The 16,596-nt window shown below is 43.2% G+C and overlaps 2 protein-coding genes across 12 annotated transcripts in view; one reads left to right on the top strand and one right to left on the bottom strand.

Moving 5' to 3' along the window:
* KANK4 (KN motif and ankyrin repeat domains 4) overlaps positions 1-16,596 on the bottom strand; it is a 146,427-nt gene that overhangs the window by 85,246 nt on the left and 44,585 nt on the right. The gene's annotated exons all lie outside the window — the stretch shown is intronic.
* PATJ (PATJ crumbs cell polarity complex component) overlaps positions 1-16,596 on the top strand; it is a 155,527-nt gene that overhangs the window by 126,633 nt on the left and 12,298 nt on the right. For 10 of the 11 annotated variants that reach the window (XM_075759208.1, XM_075759207.1, XM_075759212.1 and 7 more), the window contains exons 35-39: positions 7,798-7,881; positions 9,875-10,068; positions 11,736-11,883; positions 13,015-13,098; positions 15,898-16,015. In XM_075759208.1, coding sequence (XP_075615323.1) covers positions 7,798-7,881; positions 9,875-10,068; positions 11,736-11,883; positions 13,015-13,098; positions 15,898-16,015 — 628 coding nt within the window. Of the gene's footprint in view, positions 1-7,797; positions 7,882-9,874; positions 10,069-11,735; positions 11,884-13,014; positions 13,099-15,897; positions 16,016-16,596 lie in introns of those variants that run through there. The other variant, XR_012836477.1, reaches the window with a different exon arrangement.

Here is a 16,596-nt window from a genome sequence, read left to right as displayed (position 1 = left end):
GCATGTATACTTTTTGAAAAACTGGTTTGCTTTGGCATGTGATTCATAGAAACATAGCTCTTTCTATCATTCTGACTTAAGTCATATATTTTTACACTAAACATCTTATTACCTTAGTTTTATTATTTCAGAATCAAAGGAGAGCTTGCAAATGTCTATGACTGCAGACCGAAGGAATGTTAATGAATAGTGCTATTGAATTTTCAGGTTTTAGCTTTTCTGATCTTAAAGAATATAACTGTAAGCAAAAATATTATGCAAGCTGAATAAAATTTAAATAAATAAGGACCAGATGTAACTATAGGGGCCTATAAAATGTAATACAAATATTATCCACTTCCTTAAAATAAATCTGTATTTTAGTATGAAAAATTATATTCATATTGATGTTGTGGATTAATCTTTTTTTATGAAAGTTGGCAAGTGAACACCATCTCTTGCAAGGGCTTGTTCTTAAATGGGAAACAGACCTTTTGTTTTGACCCTGAGTAGAGAAGTTTTTCAGTATCGTGCAATGTAAAGCATTTTTACATTAACACGGTAATACATTTTTACATTATATAGCCTGTTTTATTACAGTAGTGTTTGGCTTAGGATTTTGGGGGCCTGTTAATGGTTTGTGAATGCTAGCAATTGCGAAATATGTGAGTGTTAGAAGGAGGTACATGCAGCACGATGCATTAGATAAACCCCGTTAAGAAGTCAAGTGATTTGCTTGGAGTTGACCTTCAGCTTTTGTTGCCGAACCGTTATCTTTTAGATTACATTTAGATCTGCGAATGGAAGATCATAGATCATAACTGTTGTAATTTCCTCTGCCTACAAGTAACCAGCAGCTGGATTTATTTTAACTACTGAGAGGTTCTTATATGGGGCTAATTCTTCAGCGAAACACACTGTGCAACTAGTTGATTTCTACTTTATCTGTGAACCAGCCTGTAAAAATGAAATGACAATTTTACTGCTCTGGACAAAGTATTATAAAAGTTGAAAAGGAAATAACTAATGATATTTTACTTGCCCTGGGAAAGAGGTAAGTCTGTAGTCCTGCAGTCAGCAAAAAAAACCCTTGTAGCTTTATTATTTTTAATAAATGCTAATTTAGTATAACATTTGTAGCTATCTAGGAAACTTGTTGGAAATTTGTGATATTAGCTTAGGAAAACACAGCTTGTGAACTGAATCAGAAAACATCTTTTCCTGCGTGTTGTTTTATATGTTGTGTACTTTTTTGCTTCCTCAGAAAAGTACTCTAATCCATGCAGAAAGCTTCATTTCCTACACCAGATACATAATCATGGTTAGTGGTAAGATTCATTCACCCTAACTACAGACCAGACTGAGATACAGGCATGTAAAATTCATGTAATTCCAACAGTTTGCCCTGCCTGCTTTCCAGCCCAGCCATGTGGGTTCCCAACAATCTGGTGTCTGTGTTTTAGCGTGGACGTTCAGCATCGTTGCTCGTGTGTGCTCAGAAGTGCCTGTTCTGGGGGACAGGTACCTTTTCCTCATATAATGCTCCCTTGGTCTGCAACAAATGCTCTGATGGTAGAGAGCCTTGTAGCTGGAGGGCAGAACTATGGATGTGGTTTCTTCTCTCAGGACTGTTTCGGGGATTTTTTTGTTTAATGATTACCACCTTAAAACGCACATCTTGGAAAACATGGTCTGGGGTTTTCAAACAACTCGTTTCTGACCAAATACCTTACCCAGTGTCATTCTGTGCTAATTATTATTGCAGTTTTCAATGTGTAGTGGTTCACCTTACTTCTGCGAAGTGCCTTTGATCTTATCAAAATAATGGCAGGGTCTCACAGACTGAAATAGAACAGCAAAGATGGACTGTTGGTTCAACACGGCTGAGTCCTGGGTCCTGCACGTGGGTCACAACAGCCCCACACACCGCTACAGCCTTGGGGAGGAGTGGCTGGAAAGCTGTCCTGCAGAAAATGACCTGGTGGTGTTGGTCAACAGCTGGCTGAATATGAGCCAGCAGTGTGCCCAGGTGGCCAAGAAGGCCAACAACAGCATCCTGGCTGATACCAGAAATGGTGTGGCCAGCAGGACCAGGGCAGTGACCGTCCCCTTGTACTCGGCACTGGTGAGGCTGCACCTCGAGTTCTGTGTTCAGTTTTGGGCCCCTCACTACAAGAAGGACATTGCAGTGCCGGAGCATGTCCAGAGAGGGGCAACAAAGTGGTGAAGGGTCTGGAGAACAAGTCTGATGGGAAGCAACTGAGGGAACTGGAGATGTTGAGCCTGGAGAAGAGGAGGCTGAGGGGACATCTGATTGCTCTCTACAACTCCCTGAAAGGAGGTTGTAGCCAGGTGGGGGTCGGTCTCTTCTCCCAAGTAACAAGTGATAGGACAAGAGGAAATGGCCTCAAGTTGCGCCAAGGGAAGTTTAGATTGGATATTAGGAAAAATTTCTTCACTGAGAGGGTTGTCAATTCTTGGAACAGGCTGCCCAGGGAAGTGGTGGAGTCCCCATCCCTGGAGGTATTTAAAAGCCATGGAGATGTGGTGCCTGGGGACATGGTTTGGTGACGGGCTTGGCAGTGCTGGGTTAACAGTTGGACCTGATGATCTTAATGTTCTTTTCCAACATAAATGATTCTATAATTCTATAAAAACAAAGTTAATGTTAGCTCAGTTAAAGAAATAGCTTGCTGTGAATTATCTGCAGTAGATAAGGACTATTTAGTACTATGCAAGAAGTTTCTTCGCCAAAGTTCAGACCTTTTTCCTTGTCAAATCCAGCCAACACCAGGTATGTGGGGATTTCTCTGCTCTGGTTCTTTTGAAATCTCCCCTCCTGCATACTGATCCACCTTTTATCATATGATAGAACTTCATCAAAATATCCACAGCACTTAATGTTTGAGACTCCTTCATGTCTTGTGTCCTTTTACTCTCTCGCCCACTACTCCCAGCATTTGCAAGTAACAGCCTGGATCTGATCTTCAGTGGCAAGGGGCACCTGCATTGAAAGCTGCTGCTTGTCCTTCTGAAGACCAGCTGCAGAGAAGAAAAGAAACACTAGAGAGGCTGCTCAGAAGCTAATAACTTACAGAAAACGTGTGAGCAGTCCAAGCCTAAAGCCAGACAGCTTGTGAGACTTTCTCACCACTGTTTATAGTCCTGTAGGCTTTTAAGGTTCGCTTGGTCAGTGATTTTCCTGAATAGGAAGCTGACTTTACCACCTTTCTCCCAAAGGCTCAATCAAGACGGTGCTATGCGGTCACTGCCTGGGGCCTCTGCCGTACCCGTTCTTGACATTTAAGATACAAAGATTAAGCTGTCATTCTTCCGAATTTAAGTCTTAACATTAACATTTCTATTTGTGCTCTCTGCTGATGGGTGAGTTTGATATTCTTCCCCTACTGGGTCTCTGGAGTTGTTATAAATCAAGCAGAAAAAATATCCACAGCTTGGGGGGATAATTGAGGTCCGATTCCCCGAGAGTTCAGGGCTATCCCCCTCCCTTGGGTAGAAGGCAATGCAATGTAGATCACGCTGTGCACGTTTTACAAGTTGTATTTTCCATAAGTGGATTCTCAGATTGGGTGCTAACTTCTGCAAGGTTGTCTTGCCCTTGCTGTTCAGTAGTCATTCACTCTGCGCCAACATTGTTCATCAAGGTGTTGACCATAAACTCCATGAACTCTTCTACTTGTCTGCCGTTGCCTTTTCTTCCACAGCCAAAACGTCTTGTAGAGTCAGTGTGAGAACTGTCACTCGTGTGCCTTCCCTTTGCTCAAGACGACTGTGCAACGACTGTGGTATTCCGCTGGTAAAGCGAGAGTGAGGGGTGTAGCTGTCCCACAGCTCGAATCTGAACCGTACAAATCACCATCTAATATACTGCGTGGCAGGTTTGGTAAGCGTTACTGCTTGTTAACAGATTTGGTGCACATCATATACAAACCAGGTATGCTCTTGCCATGTTTGGGAATTATTCTGGCCTGCAGATGATTCCCCCCCGCCCCCCCCCCCTGCAGTATAGATAGTATCAGTGCATTCACCTTCATTTCACTGGGCTGCAGGCCCCTCAATAGCCTTCAGTGCAAGCATTATTCAGCCCAGCACGGCAATCTCAGCAGTAGCAGACAACTTCCCTTCTACTTTGTCTTTCAGTGTTTGCACGGTCAGATAGTCTAAGTTTTTACACCTGCGAGCGTGGACTTTGTTTAACATAGAAAAATGCTGTTTATATATGCCCTGGCTTGTATTCTGTATCCTTCCGTCCTGTACAAGAAATGTTCAACTTTGCATTAATTCCCAATTTGTATAATGGTCCCAGATATTCTTTGTCAAAATATACAAAGATTAAAGCTCCAGTTTGTTGAATGGATTTGTAAACCTTATGAAGTATGCGCTTTCAGCAGCTGGATATCTTTCTTTAAACAACCGTGTTCTTGATATGAGAGTGGTTTTTATTGCCCCCTTCTGCACAAACAGTTTTTGTGACTCTGCCAAGCTCTATCATGGAGTGCCATAGTCTATATGAAACCGGTAGTGAAAGGAGATGGGGAGGGATGGGAGTGAAAATCTGTCAGAGCCACCAGGAATTCACAACCTCCAGCTGAGTATTGACCCTGCTTTCCCTTCCTCCCTCTTGATTGATTGATTTGGAACAAGTTAGGCCTTAACTTCTAGAGATATCAGGCATGCAACTGAATTTGAAGCTAGTGAGCAGGAGCTGCAGACATTCAGTAACCAAAACCCATCCTTTAAATAAATGCTTTGTATTGTTTTAGTCATTATAAGGCCTTTTTTGTTTTTTTTCTCCTGAGGCACTGAGAGGGGTGTTGCAGCTTAAATCCATAGCATGTCGATAGAGTCGTTGCACACTAGGGCTTGCTTAGATGGTTGGAGTGTGATGTTACATCTCATTACTGCATGACCGTCTTTTAAAATACTGATACAATTAAAAATGTTCAATAACATCAGTAGCTTGTTTTTAGTGATTTGTCATGGATGATCAAAACTAACAGTGTCTTATCTAGATCCCGCTAGATGCAGTGGAAAAAGATTATTTCTGGGTTAAATGTACTTTGAGCTGATCCCAGAAGTATCAGAGGAAAGATATCTGTCCTAGTTTATAAGTTAAGGAAGGTCAGACTCTCGTATTTATGCTTATGGACTATTTAAAAAATCTTTGCAGTACATCGTGGACACGTTGCTTCATTCCAGTTTTAATTGATTTGATAAGCCTGATTCAACTACACTACTCTCAAAAAATCTGGTTAAGAAAAACAGTGCTTTGGCAGGTCAGCGAGATGTTTCCTTCTTCGGGGTAGGCACAGACCGACCAGGAATGTACCTTTTCATGCCATATGTATTTTTAGTTCTAGGTCTGGCTTCTAACACATGCAGGAACCCCAGTGTAATACTGAATTGTTGCCTTTTCAAATAGATGATGCAGATTATCCAAACTGATAACATTCGGTGGTTCCCGAATCTGAGCTTTAGGAATGTGCAGTTTTACATTTAATAATGCAGTACTGGGAAAAACTGGGAACTCCAGTTTGTTGACCATTTTTAAAGCAACCGCAGATGGAAAACAAACTTAGAGATGTGATTGAAAGCTCCTTGCTCAGAGGTTAGGAAATACCAGATTAACTACAGTCTGAAAGAGTTTGATTCGACCATCTTGTGTACGTGCCCAGTCTGCTGTTACGCGGTCACGTTGCCGGTTTGGTACTGAACCCCCTGTTCATCCCCTGCCCCGGTGCATCCTAGTTGTATGATGCTGTCTTAACGAGCTGGCCAATATTTTGTGTTATCTCGTTGGCCGCTTCTGAATGCCTTCCTTTGTAAAGTGTTTAAAAAAGTAAAAGTGAAGTGTGCTATGGAAGTTCTAAACCACAGACTCAGCTTTTTCTCAAAGTTACCCGTGATCAGCCTCAGGTGAAAAAATATACCTCACTGTCACCCTCCTGGCTTTCACCCAGGCAAAAGTCTCCTGTGTTGACTTAAAGTTACATGATCGTTTTTAAAACAAAGGTAACCCCCTCAAAAACACCGCAAACCCAACCAAACAAAAAACCACAACAACCAAAACCGCACAACTGAGAGAAGATCTAAGACGGGTAGCAGAGGATTTCGGCAGTGCTGCCGAGGTGGACGTGCACGTGTGACTCTGTTCTGCTGGTAATAGCTGTTTCGGTTATTTCAAGAAAACCTTGCAGTTGCCAGTGGTGTGTGTGTGTGTATATATATATATATTTTTTTTTTTTTCTTCAATCAAACCATTCTTTTGATTTTCTTAATTACCTTGGTACACAGCTCATAGTATTTTGCCTTCATTTATGCAGATTGAAATCTTTTTTTCCCCCAGCTGGGACGCTTGTATCAGCTGTAATACATTTGTGATTAAAATCCTTCAGGGTTTTTTCAGTGACTGGTGTGTATGTATCAAAGAGGAGGCTTGTGACAGTGGTGCTGTGCTCCAGCAGCAGCGGAGCGGCTGTAGATACAAGTCTACGTCATTAAATAAGGTGTAGTGGGAACGAAAGAGAATAATGCTCTCAATGTTGTCTTGATCAGAGCGTTAGCTTAAGGGCATGTGAGTTTTCTTTCTGTTCAACGTGCACCATGCGTGCTGGGAAAGGATGGCAAGGCAACACGGGGGGAGTTAACTTGGTGATGAGAGACGTAGTATCTAACAGTGTTTTCAAAACACGATGGTACTTTGTTCTACCCCAGCAGCTATTTCCTGCTCCTGCTCCAGGAAGGCAGTGCACAGCGGGGCTCGCACGCTGCTAACCTCGCCGCCTTTTGTTGCAAACGCTGCGGAAAGTCTCCTCTTTGACTTGTACATCAAACTGGTGAAGGAACGTCACAACCGTGGCATTTTTGGAGGGTGTATTTGCCTGAGAACGGGTTATCTGATACCTACGTATCTAATTGAAAATCACCGGTATTTATCCAGAGCCATTTTGGAGTTCGTAGTGAAGCCGGTTCTGTTCCGAGGCTGGGTGTTTGCTGGGGACGTTGGAGACAGGAGCACATCCCATCCTGCTAGTCGTCAGGACCGCAGCTGAAGCGCTGCAGCAGGATGTTCACCTATTTGTTTCAGGGGGAAAAAGAAAAAGGAAAAAAAAAAAAAAAAAAAAAGGAAACAGACCAGAACAATGCAAAGGGAAAGCACCAGCAAGAGAACAGTATGTTCTTTGTAATGCTTTTTCTTTGGGGACATCTATTGCTGGCAATAAGATTAAATCACTGAAACCTTCCCTGAAGCTACATCTGCCACTGCCTACATTTTCCAACCTCAGTAATAAACTAACATTTGCCATTGTTCGTTTCTTCTGGATTTCATTTCTTACAGATTTAACCAGCGCTATTTACCACAAGGCATTCAGTTCTTGCTTAAAGCTGAGACCTATGCCAAGTCCCTAAAAATATTCATAGCTCCAAAGAATCTGGTTTTAAATAATATCATAAAAAGTAGACGATATTAATACAGCGGTTCACACTGAGTTCACGTACTGCTGATGCCAATGTATAAAAATGATGGAAGCCCAAGAAGCTCTAGACAAGACTACCCTGAAAGTGGTGAACAAAATCCTTTTTACCTTTTTACTGGCTGTCTGTATTTTAATTACGGCAGTAATTTTCTTATCTCAAAATATTAACAAAAATAAATAAATCTGTGTTACAGTCTTGCTTATCCTGACCTGGAGCGCTGTGTCTTTTCACTGCGGAGCGGTGGGCTGTGTGGGTCGTGGCTGCCGGCGTGCGGGGTGTTTGGGAGGGAGGATTCACGCACCCCTTTCTTTCCCGCAGGATGCCATAGTGATCCATGAAGTTTACGAAGAAGGGGCAGCAGCCCGGGATGGCAGGCTCTGGGCCGGCGATCAGATTCTGGAGGTAAACGAGTCTCTCGGTGTATCTGCTTGTACCTTTGTGGTGTGTACTTGTATTTGATGCAGCGTAGGGTTCTTGTAGGGGAAAGAGAGATCAATTAGTAGGATCTGGACTTGAAGCTTCTTTTCTGTCACTAAGAACATCCTGACAAATTCATATATCCTTATATATTCATGTAAACTGAAGGTACAAATTGAGAATATATTAAATTTAATTGAGCAAGGCAGTTCTCGAATTACATAGTTCAGCTGTCATGTCCAATAGCTCAGTATTATTCATCTGTTTAATCTTTCATTCGGAGGCCTGCACTACCGCCGCCACTCCGGTATCTCTGGATATCTCTGCCTGCGAACAAAGTGCTGAGCTGGGCAAACGTGGGGCGAGAGGGCGAGGGTGGCCGCAGCATCGCTGCGAGCATCCCTGCTGAAAAACTCCCGGTGCCCGCCGGCGGCGTGGCTGGCAGAGCTGCCGGCTCCTTCAGGCCACGGTTCATAAAACCAGAATTATTTCTGTGAATAAATGTAGTGGTTGGGTTTTTCCCCCTGTGGACAAGCATGGAAACGGAGGAGGGAAAGGGTTAAGGACGAAGTGTTGGTCTGCAAATGAAACTTGCGTCAGGCAGGGGTTCAGCGCAGCTGCTTGCAGCGTCTCGCTGTCAGATCAGGACAAATTCCCAGCATGGCCATTAAGGCTTTGGTGTGTAGGGTTAGAAAAATAGCGAGGGGTACTTGGGGAGTTGTCTTTACAGCTCTTGCATTGAAAATATTTTTTTTAGCGTTAAAGCTGAATGTTGTTTTCATTTTATAAATAACTGTGTATTAACAGAGCACAATAATTAGGGGATAAAAATGGGGAAGGTTTATTAATTCTTCTCTAGCCAAACAGGAAAGTGCTAATGTTTGTGTGCCCTAATATTGTTGTTGTTTCAGCTTTTAAAAGCTGTACTAATGAATCAAAAAGATGACTCTGAGTGAGTTTCAGATCAGTAGGATAAAGCACACATAGATGCCTGTGTTGAGAAAAGAATACCGATGCAGTATATAAATAAATGTGTGCAGAGTTAGTACAAAAGAATATAATTACTATCGATTAGGCTTAATTATCTTAATGTAAAATTAAGTATGATTGTAACTTTGCATATCTAGAAACACTGAGAAATATTTTCATTGCCTTAAAAGTCATTATGTTATGTAAGTGGATTATCATTCTATTGTTATTCAGTTACAGTTCATGCTGCTTCCTAAAGAGACTTCAAAAATATTTAAGCATTGGTATTTTTTGGTATTAAGAAATAAAAGATGATTTTGTCAACAGAACATTGGCAAACACCTTAAAGGGTTTCTGTGGATCAGGCTTGGCAAAATTAGGAGATTAACTTTCAAGTTGCAACAGAGGTTTTTTTAATACTTGAGCATTCAATCAGAACTTCTTGTTCTATCTGATATTACTAAAACACTAAAACATTTTCAGGTTATCGTAAGAGAAATGTAATTGAGCGCTCCAGGAGCGGTCTTGTGTGCCATCTATTGGAGCAAAGCAAAATAACCATTTAATACGGCCTGCCTGGGCTTTGCCATTGCCGTTTCCTAACGGCTCCGATTCCTTCCGTCTTCGGCTGGGCGGTGTTGCAAAACCGAGGGAGAAGGAACCTGGGCAGTAAGAGATAGGGGAAGCTCCAAGAAGCACGTCCCGCTGTGTCTAGTTGTAAGCAAGCAGCGTTGTTTGAGGTTCCAGCATTTAAAAAGAAGGGAAGAACACCCGCAGAACTTACAAGCCAAAATATTTTGATGATCGTGATTTACTCCAGGCAGTGGCACAAAGTGCCGAACTCGTGCTCAGTAGGAGATCCAGGAGCTCGGCCCCCTGGAAACGGGAGCACTAAATTAGAGTGCCAAGGGGTGTCAATTTGACAAATTTGTCCTCTCGCACAAGGGTAGGGCGTGATGAAAAGATCATTTATACATGTCATTTGGAAAGAAAACACTGATTATTTCAGGTGAACGGGATCGATCTGCGGAATGCCAGCCACGAAGAAGCTATCACTGCGCTGAGACAGACGCCCCAGAAGGTGCAGTTGGTTGTTTATAGAGATGAAGCACACTACAAAGATGAAGAAAACTTAGAGATTTTCTATGTAGATATACAAAAGAAAACAGGCCGAGGACTAGGGCTCAGCATAGCTGGAAAACGGTAAGAGTGTCTCTCTGATCCGACTGCACTTCAAACGAGAAATATTTTGCTTTTTGCCATAGGAACAACTGTAGCCATTAAATGGAATATGAAATAAAGGAAAAGCTCAGTAAGGAGCGGAATTTTGTATCCAAATACCTTCAAGGATGCCGTGGGGCGGTGGTCCTGGCTCCTCTAGCAGAAGGGCGACGCGGCTGTGCAGCAAAGGCTGCTGCTGCCCAGGAGGGCTCCCAGCATGGAGCCGTGTCCCACTCGGAGCGAGCGTGGCCGAGTGGGCGCACGCAGAACCGGGAGCTCGCTGTTCCGCTGGCTTCAGCGCAGCCGCGTCTCGGGGCTTGGAAGCCCTAGCCACAACTTTTCTGCTTTCAAAACAGGGAGAGAAGCCTTCTTATTTCCAAATACCAGGATATGCTTTTGAAAATGGATTTGTCAGTTAGATCTAGCTCCTACTCGGGTTCAAAGGGACCAGTGTCAGTGGAAGGTAAGAGGCTGAGTTAGACCCAAATCCTGAACGATATCAGAGTGACTCACAATGCTACAGACAGCGGTTCTGGGAGTACAGAGCAGAATCTGAGGTACAGGGGTAGGTAACAGCTGCTTAATAAAAAGTGACTTTTTACTGATGTATTGCTAAACCATTGCTATTAGATCATTCGAACCAGAGCACCAATAGATTTAATCTTTCATTACTAGAAGAGATTTACGGCATGACAGTGGCGAGCACTCGTTCAGTGTTGGTGCGTAAGAGTCATATGGTTGCTCTTCTGTATTGCCCCCAAAAAATTTATTTGCTCAATTACAAATCATCATGTCCTTATCCTTACTGCGTATGGTCAGTAAAGTTTCCACAGCAGTTTTTTTTATAAGAGTGGTGATGTTTAACCCAGGTGTTGTGAGCAGATTGCGGGTTGGGTAATTAATTTAGCTTATGTAAATTACCCTACAGATGGTAATCGCAGTCTCCAGCCTTCCCGCGTTTGCTTCTGTGCAAAACTTTCTGTACTATTGCTAACTGCTTTGCTTGTGGGGATTTCCACCTTGGAGGCAGCCCGATTTCAGAAGTCAAGTCAGTGATACCCAGATATAATTCAGGTTGTGAAGTGTCGTGTCCCTTCCCTGCGAGGGAGGCTGGAGCTGATAAATAAATACGTTCCCCTCGTCTGCGTGGCTTGCCGCTCTCGCAGCCACAAAGCTGGATTTTTTTTCCACATAACTCATGTGCAAACTGTAAAAGTCCTTTCTGCAGATTTCTCTTGGGGGCCTCAAGGCTTCTAGAAAAGCAACTGAGCTGAACCTTTAGGGGGAATATAGAAAAAGAAATATCTGAGGCTGCATAATTCATGTCAGGCACATCAGGAGATAGTTTAAGTCCATCTTAGACCGATCCTTGGCTTTTTATTCATACAAGTGGTATTTTTCGTGAATCTTTATGGATCATACAGTCAGAACTAATGGTTCAAGGGGAAAGACAGCATTAAATATAGCAAAACATGCCTTGGTTTTAAAACTCATAGGTTTTTTACACCCCGTTCAACCATTTGAGTGTAAAACTAGTTCTTCCTCTGCTCACAGGTTTCTTTTAATGTCTCTTAAATGCAAGTAATCTAAATTGGTCTCCCAAAGAATATTGGATTGTGTAATTAGCCATATGCTTCTTGCATTGTTAGAAATGGAAGTGGAGTGTTTATCTCTGACATTGTTAAAGGAGGAGCTGCAGACCTAGATGGAAGATTAATTCAAGGAGATCAGATTTTGTCTGTAAATGGAGAGGATATGAGAAATGCCTCACAAGAGACTGTTGCCACTATACTTAAGGTGAGTACATAATACATTTTAAGACCTAGAATTGCAGTTACCGACACTGTGCAAAGTAATTATCCTGAAGTGCTGTTTGCACATACGCAGGACAGCTCAAACTGAATACTGAGACAGGAATTTCTTCTGAAATAACTTTGGGAGATTGATTTAAAATCACTTCTCCGGGTCTGTTTAGAAGTGGGATGATATGAAGTGGGAAAACAAAGACACTTATTTGAAAATGCAACAGTGTATTTCATACATGAGAAAAATATTCTGAAACCTGAGAGTCATACAAATCAGAACTGAAATAAAATGCCTTTGGCTTTGGTGCACTAACCTGCACCTATAAAATAGCAGCTTAAATCTGTTTCTGCGCAGTTTTCCATCTTACAGGAGTGATTTTATACTCTGAAGTTGGACAGTCTGGGAGAAGTCGCCTTTTTCCACTAAAAAGCACGTGGCTTCTTGAGTTGGAGGAGCGGGCAGGGATGGCCTGATGTTAGCCCTCCGTGCAGCTCCCAGCTCTGGCAGCCCGGAAAGGACGGGTGGGAGTGATGCTGCAGACCCATTTCTGTTCCAAACTGCATCTGGAGACGAGGGCTTTTTCCCTGCTATCGCCACTAGTGTTTCTGCGCGTGATTCCTTCCATTCTTGAAGGGAAAGGCTAATTATTTCCTTGCTTTTTCCATTCAGGGTTGGTACCTGGCCAAAAGTTTACCTATTTAAGAATTGGAAATCGGTGGTATGAGGGTATATTATTAAGTTGAATCCACGTGTGTTAAATTCACCCTTTTCTGCAGCATTTTTTCTCTGAAGTGTTTTTCAGGAATATTGTTTGTGGCAAATGTCTGTTAAAGAGTTGGGGGATTTTGTTGTTTGTACTGAGTAATTGGCCATCTACAGTCTGCCAGTAGGAAGATTCATACTGACCTCGGCAACCGGGATGGACCTTCGGGATAAACCTAAATCCAGGGACGGGTACTTTCTGTATTGTCTAAATACAAATGTTAATGTTTTGAGCAGTCCTTGTGGTTTTCTTCACGGAGTTGTGGTGCTGAATATAAACATAATTCTTTCCAGGAGAGCATGAAATATTATATGTCTACTTAAATGCTGTACATTGCATTTTTGTTTTTTGTTTCCAAGTGTGCCCAAGGCCTAGTGCATCTTGAACTTGGAAGACTGCGAGCTGGATCATGGTTATCACGGAAAACATCCCCAAACAGTCAGGTTAGTGACAAATTCATACGTATATAATGGAGCTGTGAAGAGCAGGGCAGGGCAACAGCGCACAGGGCGTGCGTATGAAGCTCACTCGTTCCATAGATACTTACTGCTTACGCTTACTGCTGAGAGTGTGGAACAAACTAATTTATCGCAATAATTTTCTGTGCTGAACTGCAAAGTAAGTCTCATGCTGATTAAGTAGAAGAGCTAGTTAATGTATTTGTCTTCCTGAGACACACCAAAAATATGTAATAGCTTTCTCAAATGATGATGCCCAGAAATTTTTTAGACCTGCAAAAAATGCTGAATGTATTTTCCGCAGCTGTTTTGTCAATCAAAATGAGTTAATGAAACTGAACTGTATCTTTGCCTATCTTATGGCAGAACCACATGAGAGCTGCTTTGCTCTCAAAGAAAACACAGAGCAATTTCCTGCTTCACTTGCTTTTTACCTGAAGCGAGGACAACAATTCATTTTTCAATCAGTGCAGGGCTTTTCCCCTCTCCCTGCGCCCCCGAATCAGCTCAGACACTGATACCATTAGTATTAAAGTCTGAGTACTGCAAGGGAGAAAAGCCAGGTAAGATGACTTCGAAAACTTTTTTTTAATGGATTTTTCCTTCCAAAGACTGACTGCTTTGCCATGATATTTAAGTTGCCAGTGTCCCCGAGAGAGACAAGCTGTGGTGCTATTGCTTTGGAGTATTTTGCCCCCTCTCCGCCCAGGGGCAGCTGTCTGGGAGCCCGGGGACATCGCCCACGCGCCTCCCTCGCACGCTGATGTGCAAGCGGGCAGGGAAGGCTGCACACCGGTGGGATCCAGCCGTCGCAAATGCTAAAAGAAGGTCTCGGGTTTGGAAATGGAGAGGAGGAGCCATAGGAGGCTTAGGGGGGGGATGTAAGTTAAAGCAGGAATGCTTTTAAGGAGGTCGGTAAGAGGGGAGGCTTGTCCTTGATGTTGTGCATGAACAACCCGAAAAGGGTGCCAAAATCATAGTCACGTGGTGTGATTTCTTAACTTCTAAAGGCCAGCAGTGATCCAGCCTGCTGTCTGTGCGGGTGCGGTGTCAGGAAGGGCTAAGGAGCCCATAGCCATGCAGAACAGCTGGGCTAAGCGCAGCTTTAAAAATAATGACTAAAAACCATTGGAGAAACATCTGCACTGCATGCAGTGGGCAAGGAAAAATGAAAGACCAGAGGAAAACGATCCTGATTGCATTAAGTAAAGACAGCAGTCTTGACTATTACTTTCTTTTGGTTGTTGTATCAACAGCTAGCCTAAGCAAGAGCAATGTAATCAAAAAGTGGCGGTTAAAAATTATCCACCCAGTTTTACTGTGTAAAACTCATAGCTGAAAGGGAAGCGAAACACCATAGTATCTAACACGATTCTAGGTAGAAAATCAGATCAAACGACGTCATCTCCCTTTCTTTGTAGCATAAGAGGCTTTTGCAGGCACCTAGTAATTTCTGTATTTCTTTTAATACAAGAAATTGTAATTGCTGTTCTTAATGCAGAGCCATTTGAGGGCCTTCATCTCGCTGCTCCTGAGTGACTTGGTGATTTTGAAAACTGAATAAATATTTCCCGGCAAAATCATTCCAAGAGCTATAAAAATATTGGCAGCTAATACAGCAAATCAGCTTGAATGATTTGCACAACTGCGAGCGATGTTTTAGAAGCTGCTGGCCAAGAGCATCCAGAACTTTTGTCCTCACTTGGCTTTTTTCTTGGTCCGCTGCATACCTTTAACAGTAGAAATATAAGCCTCGTGGTGCAGGACAGTGATTTCTTTCACGCGCATTGCAAATCATGTTAACTGACCCATGAACTGGCAACTAGAGGTGGAAATTGTGCTCTGCCTGTTGTTCGTCGCTGACAGCTGCACACTGGTCAGTTAGGATAAATGCTGCCAGAGCTTTTGATTCACCGCCTAATGCGTTTAGCGGGAGAAAGCTCTGCTGTGGATGGAGAAGTACAGACCAGATCTTTGTTTTGTATAAGGCAGCTTAGTTGAAAAGGTCTGGCCTTGGTGAAACCTGTTGTTCAGACACATTTCCTAAATTGATAATGATGTTTCCTCGAGGGGCAGAGTCTGAAGAAGATAAAGCTAGATATGAGACAGGGAAAAGGAGGGCTGGAAAGGGACGGCCAAGGATTGGGAATGTGCACGAGCGGCTGTCTTTGGAGGCTTTCCCTTTTGTCACCTGGCATGTTAGTCTGGAAATAAGAGTAGGTTCTTGGTGAAATGAAAGGAGCAGGGACAATTACAGGACCTTGTAGTCAGACAATATATCCAGCTAAAATAACACAGCCTGTAGGTTACTGCTGCGTAGCAAGATGAGTGTGATTGTTATCCCCACCTTGCGGGAGAGGAGCTGAGACCTGTCCTGCTGGCTCCCTCATGGGGAAGATGCCCACAAGCTTCAGCAGCAACCATCATCTCCCCTTCTCCTCTGGTTCAGAGACACAGTGGGAATAAGCAAAGGAGGGGATTAATCCTGCTTCCTTATGCTCCCTAGAGCAGATCCGAACAACCTACACATTAGGTGTGCATGGAGAGAAGTGCAGTTGTGTGGTACTGTGAGCAGTGCTACGGGTGTGCCTACGGCTCGGGGACGGGGTCGGGTAGGTTCTTCCCCCTTTGGAAATGAAGTTGGAGGGGGTTGCACTTGCGTGGCCGATGTGGTATTTCCAGTCTGGTTGGTACAGAGCACAGCTGTGCCTGTATGTTGCAGGAACTGGTTTAAAGTTAACGTTTGGGTTTGACTCACGAGTTTTGATTTATTTTTATCTTCAGGCAAGCCAACAGAGTGTCCATAGCCACTTCCACCCTGCGCTTGCTCCAGTCCTCTCTACCTTACAGAATTTTGTCAGCGCAAAAAGATCTTCAGCAGATGCGTCTCAGAGAAACTCAGGTATAATCTGGGCGGAGTAGCTGCATGTTACTTGCTTTATATTTGTGCTGGTTTAAAAGCAAAGCTGAATACTTGAACCTGGTTTTCCCACTCAGGCTCCCAGAAGACTGATATTTTAAAACCCGAACACTTTCCAGCAGATGACATTATTTTTATGTCTACCAGTGGAGTAGCGGCTCCTCTATTTTAAGTGCAGAATTCCTGCGCCCCGCTATTCCCTGACGCCCTTGTCGGAGGCTTAGCACAGGCAAGGTTCTCACATTAGAAACAGTTTTCTCAAGGAATAAAGCTGCCACCACTTCATTTATATCTTTGTTGCTCTTTGGTGTATAAAGGAGTATTTTGTAATGAGAAAGTCACAATGCTCACTTTGCAATTTTCAGATTTAGCAATTGCTAAATCTACAACCTGCAGTAGCTTGCGGAGAGCCTGCGCGTTGGCCCATGTCAGAAGTCGGTAACCTTTGCTCATGTCTGAGCGTGGGCAGAAGCAGAAGATGTTTCTTCTGCCAATTGCGTGCGCTGGAGGAGGTGTGTGGCTTTTTGGACAGCCTTCCTCGTGCCGTTTTGAAGGGCCCTGCA

Source organism: Balearica regulorum, chromosome 8, assembly GCF_011004875.1.
Source record: "Balearica regulorum gibbericeps isolate bBalReg1 chromosome 8, bBalReg1.pri, whole genome shotgun sequence".
NCBI classification, from domain to species: domain Eukaryota; kingdom Metazoa; phylum Chordata; class Aves; order Gruiformes; family Gruidae; genus Balearica; species Balearica regulorum.
This window is presented reverse-complemented; position numbering and strand designations above follow the sequence as displayed.